Here is a 16168-nt window from a genome sequence, read left to right as displayed (position 1 = left end):
ACAAGTGATCCTGTGGCACCTTAGAGCAGGTCTACACTGGGGAGTTATTTTAAAGTTATTTCTAAATAACTCCCTTTATTTCAAAATAACAAAGCAAATGTCTACACTACCAAGCCTACTATTTTGAAATTGTGGGCTTGTTATTTTGAAATAACTCCTGCTCATGAAGAGGAATAAGCTTATTTTGAAATAATTCCTGAAATAAGTATTTCAAAATAACCTGGCAGTGTTGTCATAGTTTATGGCTATGTCTACACTGCCCCCTCTTGCAAACAAAAAAGGCAGATAAGGAAAGTGTGGAATATTGTTGCACCTCATTTGCATAATTAACGAGGCTCTGTTTTTGTGCAGTGTAGATGTAGCCTAAGGGTATGTTTACATTACAGAGAAGATCAAAGCTGTCACTATCAATCTTCCAAGGTTTGACTTAGTGGGTCTATGGAAGACATGCTAATTCAAACTGAGAGGGGCACTGGTCAATGGCAAAATGCAGGACCTGCATTTTGCTTCAGCTACCCCAGACTAACACGGCTACATCTCTATCACTGGTCAATGGCAGTAGTCCTGTTTCTACAAGTAATAAGGGAAGGCAAAAGGAGAGTTTTCTGTCTTCCACTTCTTGCACCATGGACAGTGACAAAAGTTGAGGTAAGGGATTTTGACTTCAGCTATACAATTAACATAGCTGAAGTTGTGTATTTTAATTTGACCTTATTCTATAGTGTAGACAAATCGTAAGGTGCCACAGGACCACTCCTTACTTTTAAGTTACAGACTAACTGGGATATCCCTCTGAGATATTTTAGGGTAAGACAAGAGTGGGGGGCAGAGAAATGGCATAAAACACATTCCAGGGACAGAACCCTGGCTGTGTCACGGACTACAACTCCCAGCATGCAATATGTCCCGGCTGTGCGAGGAGGGCAGAGGGAGGGGTGGCTTTACAGGCTGACAGCTGGAGTTTCTCGAGCTAGAGCAGTTCCCTGTACTGTAGCAGTGTGATCCCCATTACCATGAAACGTTCCTACCCGTTGAATCCCTGAAAGGGGCTGTCTAAAGCCGGGTTGTTCCAGGCACCTCCCCCTGAGTGCCGGTGACAGTGGCGCAGTCCGGATTCCGGAAGTGTCTGTCAGGGACGGGCCAATAAGAAATAGCTCGAGAGTAATTCAAATGCTGGCGGCAGTTGGCGGCCCGGTGGAGGAATCAGCCGGGTGGGCTTGGTGCAACGGCTCCGGGGAGGTGACGCGCAGCGGGGCGATGGCGGAGGAGGGGGCCGTGACGGTCTGCGTGCGGGTGCGGCCGCTTATCGCCAGGTGACTGCCCGGGACCGCGCCTTGCCCCTCAGCCGCCGCTGGGCCCTTCGATCCCGGGGGCCCTTCCTGCCTTAGTCTCCCCGCGGCGGCGGGGCCGAGTGGGGTCGCTGCGCCCAGCCGGGGGTGAAAGACTTGCGAGCTGGGCTGCTACGTGCCAGGCCTCTCCCTGCAGCTCGCCTTCCCCTGAGCATGGCCCAGCTGATGCGGGGCGAGGGGGCTTAATGTTGCCCCTTGGGTGCCCGCTGCGCTCTGCGGGAAGGGGGGTACGAGCAGACTCGGTGCCTCTTGTGTGTTGGGGGCGGACAGCGAGGAGCCAAGGCAAGGTTGGGAGACCAAGTGTGATGCTCGGAGGAGGGACAAAGCGGCATAGAGAACAACGAGCCATATAGCGGGGAAGGGATGTCCCCGTCGGTAGGGAGAGGAGACAATAAGGAAGCAGCCCGTGACGGCAAAGCACAATGAAACAAATGAACAGAGGGGGAAGTGACATAAAGGAGAATCAAAGCATGGCAGAGACCATTCAACTTCTAGCACAGGTTTGGGATATAAGCGACTAGGTGACCAACCGACAAGCATAAGCTGGACCAGGAGCTGGTTCCCCCCCCCCCCCCCCCCCCAGCACCGTCCCCAGGGTGCCATCTGCCCTGACTGCCTCTATCAGAGGCAGCAAGGCGTGGGATGGGGAGGCTGTGGCAAGCAACCCCTGGCTGTATCCAATAATAGCCGCAATGAACGGGCTGCTGGACTCAGCACGAGCCTGGACTGAGCAGATCTGCCTTGTGCTGGTCCAGGAGCTGCACCTCTGCATTTTAAATTGGTTTTAAAATGCAGAGCCTCAGCATGGGTGACTTCCGGAGCTGTCAGGAGCCAGGACTGCTTGGCTCCTGCAGCTACTGGCACCGTAGCTCTGCAGAGTGGTCCTACTGATGAATTGTATAGTTGATACAAATTGCATTGACTATACAGTTAGCTAGGTAACTGCAATTTAACATCCTTAGCAAAGGTATGAAACAGAAAGTTGATGTGGTGAATTGCAGAGTGCTGCTGTTTTATTTAAATTGCTAATGTTTATAACTAGGTATATAGGGTTGATTTGGGGATTAGTAGATATCCGATAAACTTCGCTTTGCTTCACCTCAGAATTTGGTCTTCTGTTTCACTTGTTGAGATGAGTCTGGATGGTGTCCTCTTATTCACGTGCTAAGGATGGGCTATGGATGCCCATTGATCAAATGTGGAACTTGCTTGTGCTCTTGATTGGATGAAGTAGGTAGGTGACAATGGGCACCTACATTTATGTCTCTAATCTGCTGAAGAAAATCTGTTCCATTAAGGTGAATTCTACTTTCCTATGACTAAGGGAATTTTTTCTTTTAAGAAGAAAAATAAAATGAACACGATTTCTGTTTTGATCTCTGATAGGATTCATCTTTTTTTTTTTTTTTTTAAAGAGAAAATGAAGCATCTGAAGATAAAGTACAGTTTTACTGGAGAAGTGAAAATTCCACAATTTTACAAGTGGATGGTACAAGGACTTTTAATTATGGTAAGACCCCTTATCACTATATTATCTGAGCAATTGACAATTGTTAATTTTATCCTCAACACATCTGTGATTGCCCACCCCTACTATATCACATCCTGTCATGCAAAGTACAGGATGGATGTAGCCTGTCCAGCCCTTCTATCTGACCTGTCCCTCTGATTAGCAGAGCAAGCATACTTACAGCAGGCAGCAACAGCCACTGGAAACATTTAGCTGTCCCCTCCCCTTCTTGTCAAGTCCTGCAGTAGGGCTGCTCTCAGGACTCTCCGGCTAGCAGGGGAGGATAGGAGACAACAAGAGGGGAATGCTGATATGCCAGGGTGTCCTTCCTCCATACCCCATCTTTGCAGAGCACGGGTCTGCGAAAGGGGGACACAGGAGAGATGCTCCAGTCTGAGGTATGAATGGTGACAGAGACCAGTGCCTCCCAAAGAGGCAGTGCACTGCTCCTAACATTTCTTCAGCAACTAGCTAATTCACTCTCACACAGTCAGCATCACACACCCCAGTTTGTTGTGCACCCAGTTTCTGTGTCTCCCACTTTCTCAGTCCGCACAGTCTAACACACACAATGTGTGTCAGTCTTTCACCCCCATCACCTTTGCTTGGGGCCCTGCCCCTTCCATAGATCTAGAGCTGTCCCTTGATGATGTCCCAAAATTCATGTAGTGGCCTCCCTGGAAAAAATTGCCTACTCCAGCAGTGTAGGATGCTTCTCAAGGTTGCTTAAAGCCCCAAAACCATGGAGAAAAATTGCTTGCTGGTGACTCTCATGTATTGTGTTTACCCATCATTGTGATGGAGATCTTTTAATGGTTCCTACTTCTATGAGAATAATAAAATCCCCTTTGCCCACACCTTTTCTTTTATTATTATCATACAGCAAAGACGCAGTGTTTGGTTGTTTAAACCCACACTTGGGCTATAGTAATGCCTGGTCTGTGCTACAGAGTCTTACCAGCAAATGTGTAGAGCCCTGCAAATCCACAGCTATCTGTGGCTCATTTTTCTGCAGTTGCGGATACAAATGTTATATTCATGTGGGGCTCTACATATCTCTGTCTGCTACGAGTGTATGAGTATGAGGGAGAAATCACACCCCTTAGCTGACATAGCTGTTCTTGCAAAAACCTTTGTCAGCATAGCTTCACCTAGAGTGCTTCTGTCACCTTAGCTAAAGTCATTCAGGAATAGGGATGTTAATAAGTAACATCCATGCAGCGGAGGGCTGCTCCAGCATTGCCAGCAGACCTGCTTCTGGCCCTGCAAGAAGCCAGAAGCAGCCTGAGGGAGTAGGGTGGTGCTCCTAACATTTAACTGGCTAATTAAATGGGATTTTACATCCTTATTCAGGAAAATGATGTAGCTGTGTCCCCTAAGATTTGCCAACCAAGAACTGGATCAGATTTCTAAGTCTGACTTAAATGACTTCCCTTCCTTTCTTGCTTCAAATCACAGTAGATAGTATAAATATGACAATTATTAGGTTAAGTATTTATAGCATCTTTTTCAGTTGCATTTAACCATATCCGAATTTCCCACGCTTTGCCTATTACATTTTGTTCTGTTCATTTTGCGTCCGTTTGGGTTTTAGACAATAAGTTATCTCTGCCATAAAATATCTTGGCATCATCCTGCATAAGGGTTGGATTTGGGGCCTCAGTGTTTCAATCCCATTGGATTAAAAGATGCCAAAATTAAGTGTAATGGAAGATCATTTTTTCTCAAATCACTGTGCTGCTTTTTAATTTTTCTTCTTGAAGATTGTGTCTTTTGTGCAAATGACAGCACCCAACAAGTATATGAAGGTGTAGCTGTTCCAATTGTTAAGTCGGCTGTCCAAGGATATAATGGTAAGTTTCATATTTGTTTTTATACCTTTACCCTTATTTGTAGAATGTGTGGGTAGTGGTCAATTAATACTTATTCCTCTTTATAGGCACTATTTTTGCCTATGGGCAGACTGCCTCAGGAAAAACTTACACAATGATGGGGAATGGCGAATCTGTGGGCATTATACCTAAAGCGATTGAGGATGTCTTCAAAATTATTTGTAACGTAAGTAATAGTTAAACTTATTACCTGGATCCTTGTCATAAAAATATAAGAGAAGGGACTTGGTAATGACGAACTTAACAATGGAAACAAGTTACATGCAGCAGCATGTGTTACAATACTTTGCCATGGTTCATAATCCGGTATGAAACTTGCGAAGGGCTAGGCTGGGGATGGGTGGGCCATGTTGCTGTGGGATACAGAGTGACATCATCATCACTCTGTCCCACTGGGATAACTTTTTTTTTTATAGGTATAGTAAGATATCTAGTATATTATCTGTTGTTACAAAGACAGTCTCAAGTGCGTTGGGATAAGTATGTTCTAAACTCGTCTCTTCAAATAACTTTTTTTCTAAATGACTGTAAATCACCTCTGAAAGTGATTCTGCTAGGTATTTCAAACTATAGAGCTTTGCATAAGAAGGTCAGACTCACATGGTTGAATGCCAGAAGGGACCATTAGTGTCATCTGGTCTGACCTGCAGAACTCAGGTCTGTGAGGAGGTGCAGTGACTAAATTGGGGGCAAGCAAAATCCTCTCAGTGGGCCAGATCTGGCCCACCTAGGGCTTTGATCTGACTCGTGAGGCAGTTCCAGGCCCTGCTTCCTAACGGGTGTGCCCAATCTGTGGCACGTGTGCTGTGGGGGGGAAAGAGCTCAGCACTGCCCCTCATCCCGCCCCATGCAGCGGCTGGAGAGGAGGCAGTGCTGGGGCTGGGGCCCCTCCATGGTGCTTCAGCCATGCAATCCAGGGCCGGCCCCAGAGGCAATGTGGCCATGCGTCCCCAGGATTCCCTGGAGGCGCCACAGCCATGGAGCCTGGGACCAACCTTGGAGGTGCCGCTACCATGCGCACATGGTCTAGAGCCAGCCGCAGACCACGTGGCCCCAGCAGCAGTGTCTTCTGCCTCCGGGATTGGCTCCAGGCTACATGACCGTGGCAGCAGTGCCTCTGGGCTCCAGCGCAGGCCCTGGATTGCTTGGCTATCATGGCAGCTGGACCCCCTCTGGGACAGTGTGGCTGCAGCCATTGTTGCAAGGGGGCACAAAGCCAGGTAAGGTTCCTTCACATGCCCAGACCCTCCCCAATCTCCCCTCCTTTCCCCACCTTCACCCCAAGAGATGGCACCCCCAGCTTGCTCCGACACCCTCCCTTGTTCTTGCACTCTCTCCTGGCCACACACTGCACCTTCCCTTGTTTCTTCTCCCTCCACTTGGCCAGACACCCTACTCCCAACTTGCTTCTGCACCCCAGCTCCCTCGCAGATCCTGTACCCCATCCCTATTCACTTGCTGGCAGCTCTGTCTTTCGCACTGTACTCCTCATTTTTGTCCCTACCCCAACCTAAAGGGAACCAGAATATCCACTGATTCCAGAACCCCAGGAAAGTAAATCTGGTCTATGGGAAGCCCTAAATCGTTGTCTCCCTCTGCCTCACCTTCCTTCACCTCCCCCTATGAGGCTGGGCACCAGAGGAGTGAGGTGTCTCACTTGGGATTATATCTGTGAGCATGGGGGTGGGATTGGAGGAATTTTTTTGCTTCTCACTTGTATGGTCCCCAACTATTTTTATGTGGGTCAGCGACCCCTGACCCAAAAAGGGTTTCCCACCCCTAGCATAAATAAAGAAAACATTGAGACCTTTTGTGTTGAACATAATAATTTATTTAAAATGAAGCTTGATAAACACATGCTTAGTCTGTTTCATAATTTAAATTAAACTGTTCTTACCAGCTACAGCTGATTCAGAAAATAAGGTCACCGTACCCAGCAGGGCAATTCTTGGCCCCGCCCGTTCTGCACAATGCCGGCAGCCACTTCAAAAATTTGAAGTGGCCCCCTCCCCTTCCAAAATTATTGCCCACCCCTCGACTAAATGGTGAAATCTGGAGTTTGACTTCCTGTGCTGCAGTAGCTACAATGTATTGGGGTAGGTGTGCACTAGAAAAATATGCTAAAATGAAAAACTTATCAACATCTAAAGTTGTATTGTGTGCTTCATGCCCTTAGGTCATTGGTCTCCAACCTTTTTATGCCCAAGGTCACTTTAAATGCAGGACAACCCAGTACCTCCCTTTACCCGTTCCCTGAGGCCCCGCCCACTCCATTTCACCCCTCTCTTTATCACTTGCTCTCTCCCACCCTCACTCAGTTTCACTGGGCTGGGACAGAAGGTGTGGGCTCTGGACCAGGACTAAGGGATTTGGGTGTGGAGAAGCACTGAGAGGTGCAAGTTCTGGGAAGAAATTTGAGTGCAGGAAGGGACTCCAGGCTCAACCAGAATGTTGGAGTTGGGCGTGGGGTGCTGAACGAACTCCGAGGCCAAGGAGAAAACCCCTGAATGCTTGTAGGAATCAGGGCTTTGCATTTCACCCTTCAGTGCCCCTACTGGTCAAACTTCCCTGGTCTGGCACCCTTGGAACCTGATTGATCCTGGACCAGGGGAAGTCAATGCATTGGGGTCTCCACTTTTCCTCCTAGCCACTGGGCTGCCACCTGGGGCTCTGATCTTCCCATGTGGGGAGAGGCTCCATTTATCCTCCCTCTTCCCCCCCCCCCCCACCCTTCCCCCATGGTTAGCCAGTCTTGTTGAGTGTGTGCTCAATTATGTGGCTTTACGCATTAATTAACACAGCAGACTTCAAGAAAGCTCCCAAAGACCACAAATCAGACAAGTATCATAGGTGTGGTCAGGTTTATTGTTAAGCAAAGTACAGTAAACTTCTCATAATCCGGCACCTTTAGGACCCAGGGGGTGCCGGATTATCAGATATGCCGGACTATCGGAAGGGGGGGCTATGAGGGGTCTAGCGTGGTGTGGGGGGATGACACCACAGACCCCTCATAGCCCCCCCCCCCCTTCCGATAGTCCGGCTCTGCCCCAGCTGCCCCGATTGAGCCGCTGCTGGTCAGTTTCAGCAGCAGCTGAATCGGGACGCCTGCGGCAGAGCAGCTGGGGTGCTGCCGGGTTGTCCCACAGTGCCAAGGGGCGGCGCTACCGGACCAACCCAGCAGCACCCCAGCTTCTCTGCCCCAGGCGTCCCCAAGTCAGCCGCTGCTGAAACTGACCAGCGGCTGACTCCAGGAAGCCCGGGGCAGAGCAACTCTGCCTCGGGCTTCCCGGAGTCAGCCGCTGGTCAGTTTCAGCGGCGGCTGAATCAGGGACAGCTGGGGTGCTACCGGGTTGGTCCCACAGCGCCGAGGGGCAGCGCTACAGGACCTACTGGCAGCACCTCAGACGCTCTGCCCCTAGCTTCTCCGATTCAGCCATTGGTCAGTTTCAGCAGTGGCTGAAACGGGGAAGCCAGGGGCAGAGCAGCTTCAATGGTCCGGCTGCCTGGAGCACTTCCAGGTTCCTGATGGTGCCAGACCATCAGATGCCGGACCAATGGAGTTTTACTGTACAGTAACAACAGTCAGTAGACTCTATTGAATCACTCTATATATATATATATATATATAATCCATAACAATGGAATGAGTCAATCAGTGGAAGGTCTCCATGCCCGCAGGTCAGACACATACTATCTTCCACCCCTCTCACAAGACACCACTTTATATATAGGTACTAACAACTTGCACATCATTTCTGATGTGTCAGATTCCCATCCTCTGACTCTTCTTGGATATCATCCTTTACTTCATTTGATTAGATCATCTCTATCCATCTGTATCTGTGGGGAGTGTATATCAAGATCATTTTTTAATGAGCTGGTGGTACCATGTGCTTTCAACTTATGACCAGTACCAATTACTGTTTTACACCTGGCCTATTACAAATTAGTGTTTTTCACTCTCAGCCCTGTTTGTGCCAAGTCCTGTGAGCAGGGGCCTGCCTCTTGCTCACAGCTTAGCTTTGCTTTATGTTAGCCAGGTTTTGTCCATTTATAGCTAGAATTCAGACCATGTTTGTGCTACATGGGCTTTTGTTTTAGGCCTTCATCTTATTATAAGGGGTTCCTGGTTTGTCAAGCTGAGAGAGGTTCAGAATACATTGTGCCTGCTGTGTGTCCATTAAGGATGTTACATTGTAGTTATCTGCTAATCATCTAGTCAATACAATTTGTATCAAGTACACAATTATTTGATAAGTGCTGCTCTGAAAAGACTGAGTAATCCCAGCTCATGTGGCTTCGGGACCCACCTGCGCGGTGGCTCTGACTTTTAAATGTAGTAAGAGCTGCCAGGCTCCCCTGTTTCCCCTCTGCTGCTTCTGATAGCAGTGGGGAGCAGTGTGGCACTGCAGAGACGGTGCTGCGGGAAACCGGCTTTTAAGCCAGGTCTCCCCAGAACTGGTTCATGGTGGGGGGTTTTTGTTTTTTTTTTTTTTCCCTCTCCACCCCCTCTCCCCCACACACACCCATAGAGGTGCAGGAGGAGTAGCGAGTAGTCAATACTCCAGTCAACTACTCACTAACATCCCTAGTAGTCATCCCACTGCAAGAAAAAAATCCAGCATTTGCTGCATTTTAAGGAAGCCTAAATCAAGTCAACAGGGGAGTCTGGCTCTGCTGAAGTTTTGCACAGAAGGTGGGGAAGTTAGAGAGGAAGGTCAGTGAAGTAAAGTTGGATTGTGATGAGTGGGAGATGGGGAACCAGACTCCATCTCCTTCCTCTTCCCTAAAAGTGCAAGTGAGACAAATGCTGGGAGTAGAAGAAAGCAGGGATCACGTGGAACAGAAGGATAGGTGTGAATGCTGGGAGTGGGAGGGACGCAAATGTTCTGTTTACCCCTAAAGCTTATTTTGCTGAGAGATGATGTTCCCACAGGCAGCTCAGCATGGCACAAACACAAAGCTGTCTGCGTAATAACCATCCCAGTTCCACATTCTCCTTGCTGAATATTCCAGGAAGAGACTGGGATTTTTTTCAGGAAGGCACAAGCACATTTCTTCCCCTGTCTGAAGCTAGTAAAGCTTCATCTCTAGTAGTTTCTTTCCACCCCTGCATGCTGCTACAGCTGGGGAGTCTGCAAGGGCTGAGGAGGATTTACCCCATGTAGATTCTTCCAGTTGGTTATGCAAAGTAAGCACTCTGAACAATTTCCAGCAATGCTCAATAGGTCAGTGTTATAGGCACAGCTCCTGCCCCAGGTCAGTTTTCTGTTCTTCAGGATCAGAGGAGGGAACCTAGCAATGAAAGCAGTGAGGCAAGCCCATATCCCAGTCTCTACACCTCCCTTAAAGTACTTTTCAAAGAAAAGACACCCCCACACACACAGCATATAGCAAATCATCCTGCGGCTACTGGCAGCATGCAACCTGAACTCTGAGCTTTGTTGAAGCTTCTTCTGCTACTGGACAACAAAGCTGGGGAGGAAGGGCTGAAAGGGTAGGACTGAGAAGGAGATTAATAGTCAGAGCCTCTAGTTGGGGACATCTACCTTAGGCTAATGGGGGATGGCTATGGTTAACTCACTGCAAATGTGCATCACTGAATGCGTACAGGAAGCAGGACGCTCATGAAGAGTCCCATTGAAGTCAGTGGGGCCAGAGCACAAGAAGCTGTATTTTGGCCTTCATGTGATGCAAGAGATTCCAAGTGCCATTTATGAAATGTGGGAGAGGGCATTGGTTAATTAATGGTTTGTCTATGAATTTGACAGCATAAGAGTAAATCTCCAAGCACTTTATACCAGATCTTCTTTCAAAAAGGTGCAAAATGCACATTACATAAGAATGGCCATACTGAGTCAGACCAAAGGTCCATCTAGCCCAGTATCCTGTCTTTCAACAGTAGCCAATGCCAGGTGTCCCAGAGGGAGTGAACAGAATAGATAATCATCAGGTGATCTCTCTCCTGTCACCCATTTCCAGCCTCTGACAAACAAAGGTTAAGGGCACCATTCCTACCCATCCTGGCTAATGGCCATTGATGGATCTAGCCTCCATTAATTTATCTAGCTCTTTTTTAGAACCCTGTTAAAGTCCTAGCCTTCACAACATTTTCTGGCAAGGCGTTCCACAGGTTGACTATGTGCTGCATGAAGAAAAACTTCGTTTTGTTTGTTTAAAACCTGCTACCTATTAATTTCATTTGGTGACCCCTGGTTCTTAGATTATGGTAACAAGTAAATAACTTTTCCTTATTCACTTTTTCCAGACCAGTCATGATTTGATAGACCTCTATCATATCCCATCCTTAATCTCCTCTTCACTAAACTGAAAAATCCATGCCTTCGTAATCTCTCTTCTTATGGGACCTGTTCCAAACCCCTAATCACTTTTGTTGCCCTTTTCTGAACCTTTTACAATGCCAATATATCTGTTTTGAGATGAGAGCACATCTGAACACAGTATTCAAGATGTGGGCGTATCATGGTTTTATATCGCGGCAATAAGATAGTCTTGTCTTATTCTCTCTCCCTTTTTAAATTATTCCTAACATTGTTTGCTTTTTTGATTGTATTAAGGGTAGAGAAATGTTAATTAATTACTATTAATTAATTAATTTTTCCTTGGAAGTAATTATGGGACAGTATATCAGAAGGGAGATGCTGTGCACATTGGCAATGAGGGAAGAAAATCAATGAAACCATCCATGTAAAGATGTAGTCAAGACTAATAAGCATCTTCTTTTAAAGCACATTTTTGCCCTTCTGATCTAATGTTTGTTTTTTAATCTTTAGATTCCAGGCAGAGAGTTTCTTTTGAGAGTTTCCTATATGGAAATATACAATGAAACCATAACAGACTTACTCTGTGATAGCCGGAAAAACAAACCTCTAGGAATTCGAGAGGATGTTAATGTAAGTACATCAAGCTGACATGAGATGCTTTATTTGGTCTTACTGTTTGACTTTTTTACAAATCAGTACAACAAATCACCGTTGTGTAGGCATGGATTCAAATCATGAAATGTGGATGTAAATAGACTCTGGCTGAATGTTTGCCAAATTGTGGTTATGTAATGTTTACTAAGATTACATTGGAAGAATGCTTTTGTCGGGGTTTTAGGTGCCCTGGCAGAGCTTTTAAGGGGTGATTCTTTGAGGTTCTTGTGAGTAGTCTCATTTGGGTTGTACTGGCCAGTGCAGCTAAGATGATGGAACCTTCTAGCAGTGTTTAGAGTGCTCACAGATCACTTCTACTCCATCCCTCAGCCTTCCTCAATATGTTACATGTATAGGATGTCAGCTACAACAATATCGTGTGAATGCCTGTTCTCATTTTTAGTTGACATAAACAAGAAGTGGATAGCATCATCTCCTGCAAATGTAATCAGACTTGTTTGTCCTAGTGACCTTTTATTTTTATTTTTTCTGAACAAGATGTACAACTAAGTTGACTTCTAGGTTTTAAGGTTTCTTTATGTGAGTGCAGTTTATTTTATTTTATTTTTGTACACAATTCTACAACTGTAAGTTGTAATTTTCTTGGTAGAGATTGCATTATCATACTTCAGAGAATTGAAATACTATTTTTTCAGTGTAAAATTGTTGCAATTAAAGTGACCATTGTGCACTTTGTATTTTGTGCTGTAATTGAAATCGGTATATCTGAAAATGTAGAAAACATCCAGAAATACTCTGTTGCTTAACAGCACTATTTAGTTGTGATTGATTTTTGTTGTTGGCCCCAACTGAACTGCTTTCTTAATTGCCATAACATCAACAAGGTGAATGAGTGAAGATGTGTCTGTACTGTACAGTAAAACCTGTGCTATTCAGCACTTAACTAGCCAGAAAACTTTAGAAACTGGCAAATTTCGGAGCTGCGGGTGGGGGGAGACTGGCACTTTAAGCCGGGTGTGCAGCATGTACCTGGGGAATGGGCGAACGGCCGTCTGTCGCCATGCTACATCTCAGCCCCTCCTCCTGGCAGCCCAGCACCCTCGTGGCTGCCCTGGCAGCCTGCCCTCCCTGCAGGTCAGCCCCCTTGCGGCTCCCCCGCACCAGGTTGCCTCCTCTGTCCCTCCCCCCAACAGGCCACATCCCCAGCCCTTGCTCTGCTTTCCCTGCCCCGCCCCCCCCAAGATATCTGGAATTTTCAGAAAACCGGCACAACCTAATCCCTGTGTGTGCCAAATAACACAGGCTTTACTGTATTTCAAAAAGAGAAGTGAAATTTCACTCTAACTATGAAATCTTAACCAAACTAGTATAGGTTGGACAGGTCTGGCACCCTCAGGAATGAGGGAATTTACCAGAGCAGGGAAGGTCCCCTGCTTCTGGTCCCACAGACCGCCTCCCCTCCCTGTTGCTGTGTGGCTTTTTATTTATTCAACTGTATAGTCATCTGTATCTCATTTATTTTAGAGTTGGATGAAATTCGTCTTTAATTCTGTTTCTCTTGCAGAGAAACATCTACGTGGAAGATCTGATTGAAGAGGTGGTTGTTAATCCAGAGCAAGTCATGGAATGGCTCAGGAAAGGAGAAAGTAGGATTATTAGTCTCATCATTGATGCAATTTTAAAACACATGACCGTTCTTCTAAATTTAATATGTAGCTTTTGAGATGGCAGTTTTAGCCATTATTTTCAGTTATCAGTTAGACTACTTTTGCTTACAGTTTTAATATTGTCTAGAGCATATAGGTTTTTGTTTAAAACATTTATGGTTAAGACCAAATAAATCTATTAGTCTTAAAGGTACGATAGCCTCTATCTGTAAAACCAACAAGGAGGCCTAACACAGCTATCTCTCTAATGCTGGTTAAAACACAATGACTTTTATTTTGACAGAAAACCGACACTATGGAGAAACAAAAATGAATGAACACAGCAGCCGTTCTCACACCATTTTCAGAATGGTAAGTGTCTGTGTAATAGGTTTTGTTTTTTTCCCATTATGTTTTAATTGAAAGGATATGCAATGATCTTATGAGACTTTTTTTTTTCTTTTAGATTATAGAAAGTCGGGAAAATGACCCTAACAACTCAAACTGTGATGGAGCAGTAATGGTATCTCATCTGGTAAGTTACATTTGAAGAAGGTTGTTGGCTACTACTTGGGCATTAATGTGAAAAATTAGCATGTTAAAAGTAGCTAAAATATTGGGCATCACTAAGATGTAATCCTAGAATCAGATTTTTCTCCCATCATATTTAGAGTGAAACATTCTTAATGGAAAAACTTGAGTGAAGGAGAAATATTATACAGTTTTAAGACTATATAACAATACACATGTAAAATTCTATTAGATATTGTGCAGGTGGATAATTTGCATCATAGCCTCACTGAAATTAGCATACATACTGCCTGGGATTTCTGCAAGGGAAGGAGAATTCACTAAGTCTTAGAACTACTTCATAGCCCCTTTTGGCTGCTGGGACAGAAAGGGGCATGGCGGGGGGTAGGAGGCATCTGATTGAACTCCACAGTTGCCATAATTCTGTCAGCCTCTGTCAGTTGGGGTAAGATGAAACAGCCTTCAGGAGCCAGGTGGCCTCAGGACTAGAAGAACATATAATGGTGGCTTGCAGCCACTCTTGTTGAGAGATGTAATAGCTGCTGACTGATTCCTTTTCCTCTTGGTTTGGTGAATAGATTTTACCAATATGGCAGGTATTCAAAGGAGGGAATTAATATTTGATCTATCAGTTTGTATTCAGGGAGCTAAGAATTAGGCTCTATGTGCAATTCCTTTTTAAAACCTCTCCAATATGACAAACTACTGCCTGCTTGCCACACTTTGGTGAACTGGTTATCAAGGAGGCAGTCACTAATCATCTCTAACTTCTCCAGTATCAAACTTCTTTGGCTACCTTCATCTTGACCAAACTAGTCTGATCAGCAGTGGATCCGTCAGAAGCTTTAGATACCTTATGATTATTGGTGGTTGGGTTGTTCTCTTCAGCAGAATTGGGTCAAGTAGATTCTCAGTTTTTGAGCACTTTCCTGAAAACTGAGGTAGAATATAACCGCTGAGATTTTCAGCAGTTTAATGGTTACCTAGTTAACTGCTTTAACATCCCTGATGTGAATTGGCCAATTCTTAATAAATAGTTCAAAACAATCACAGAATTCCATTTAACGTTTTGCAGGAATTAGTTTGGATCCTTTTCCGTGAAGCTGAAGCAAAATAGTTAAAGAAATTTTTTTTTTTTTTTTTTTTTTTTTGCTTCAGTAGCATTTTTTCTTTCTAAAGAAGATGTACTTAAGTCTTCGGCTAAAAGATGCATTAAATGGGCACTGCAGCCATATGTTAAGGAACATCCTTCCATTTCTTCTAAGTATCTTCTCATCTTTGCCACATTTGCAGCATTCTGTGACAAATGTGCATGTGACTGTTGACTTTTTGTTCAGTTTATTATAGCTTTCACTGCCATTTCTTTATACTGTGTTGTGTGATTTATTTATTTTTAATTGTTTCTGAAAGAAATGCAACCCCATCTTCTGTTGTCATACAGGCACATTTTACTGGATCATTATGTACATTGCTCCACTCGTCAAGGCTTAAGCTGGCAAGTTTCCCTTCACTATTTCTTGCACACTGTTCAAGATCTTTTGCTAGATACAGTGTATGAAATCTTCTACCAATGTCTACTTTGCCAGGGGAGTGTAGCCTGGTAGTAAGGATTCAACCATGTCAATGAAAGTGTTTTATTGTTGATGGTGCTAAAAGGAGAATTTGTGGCATAAATGAACCAAGCCAACTTATCTATGGTGTCTTGTTGGTATTTGCTGGTCCTTGTTACAAACCCATCAATGATGATAGTTTTACTGGATTACTGAAGTCTTTTATGAGTGCACTTAATTTTGTAGTACGCTCCATTTGGTTTGTTTGGCTGTGAAAGCAAGTAGGGAATGGGGTGTTCTTGGGAAAGCTGAATTATGCTGAAGTAAAATAGGAAATAGACTTATGGCATTACCACTATGATACTTGGCCATTATTTCCAAAATAAGGGATATGTATTATGTAATATGAAATAAGAAAATGACACTAATTGGCAAATCTAGAGTTCTCTTTACTGTGATTCTCCATACCATATACTTGGGGGGATGGGGCGGAGAGAGAGATATGCATGCAAAACTTGGTTTCATTTACCAGTCTGACCTCTGGAGTCAAGGTCTGAACAAAGACCTGAAGTAGATTGGTCACTACATCTAAATAGGAGTCAACAGTGTGACACTGTTGAGGGGAGGGGGGGAACAAATATGATTCTGGGATGCGTTTATAGGAGTGTTGTGAGCAAGACATGAGATCATTCTTCCACTTTACTCTGCACTGATTAGGCCTCAATTGAAGTACTGTGTCCAGTTCTGGGCACCAAATTTCAAGAAAGATTTGGAAAAGGTTCAAAGAAGAG

At 45.0% G+C, this 16168-nt stretch overlaps 1 protein-coding gene across 3 annotated transcripts in view; it reads left to right on the top strand.

The window, feature by feature from the left end:
- Nucleotides 1–1155: 1155 nt before the first annotated feature.
- CENPE (centromere protein E) overlaps nt 1156–16168 on the top strand; it is an 85082-nt gene continuing 70069 nt past the window's right edge. For all 3 annotated transcript variants that reach the window (XM_075929680.1, XM_075929679.1, XM_075929678.1), the window contains exons 1-8: nt 1156–1313; nt 2765–2859; nt 4623–4712; nt 4799–4917; nt 11546–11665; nt 13215–13296; nt 13601–13668; nt 13763–13831. In XM_075929680.1, coding sequence (XP_075785795.1) covers nt 1171–1313; nt 2765–2859; nt 4623–4712; nt 4799–4917; nt 11546–11665; nt 13215–13296; nt 13601–13668; nt 13763–13831 — 786 coding nt within the window. In that variant the 5' untranslated portion in view covers nt 1156–1170. The remainder of the gene's footprint in view (nt 1314–2764; nt 2860–4622; nt 4713–4798; nt 4918–11545; nt 11666–13214; nt 13297–13600; nt 13669–13762; nt 13832–16168) is intronic.

The sequence above is a fragment of the Pelodiscus sinensis genome, chromosome 5 (assembly GCF_049634645.1).
Source record: "Pelodiscus sinensis isolate JC-2024 chromosome 5, ASM4963464v1, whole genome shotgun sequence".
Lineage (NCBI taxonomy): Eukaryota > Metazoa > Chordata > Testudines > Trionychidae > Pelodiscus > Pelodiscus sinensis.
The sequence above is the reverse complement of the archived record's forward strand: the minus strand, read 5'-3'. Positions and strand labels throughout refer to the sequence as shown.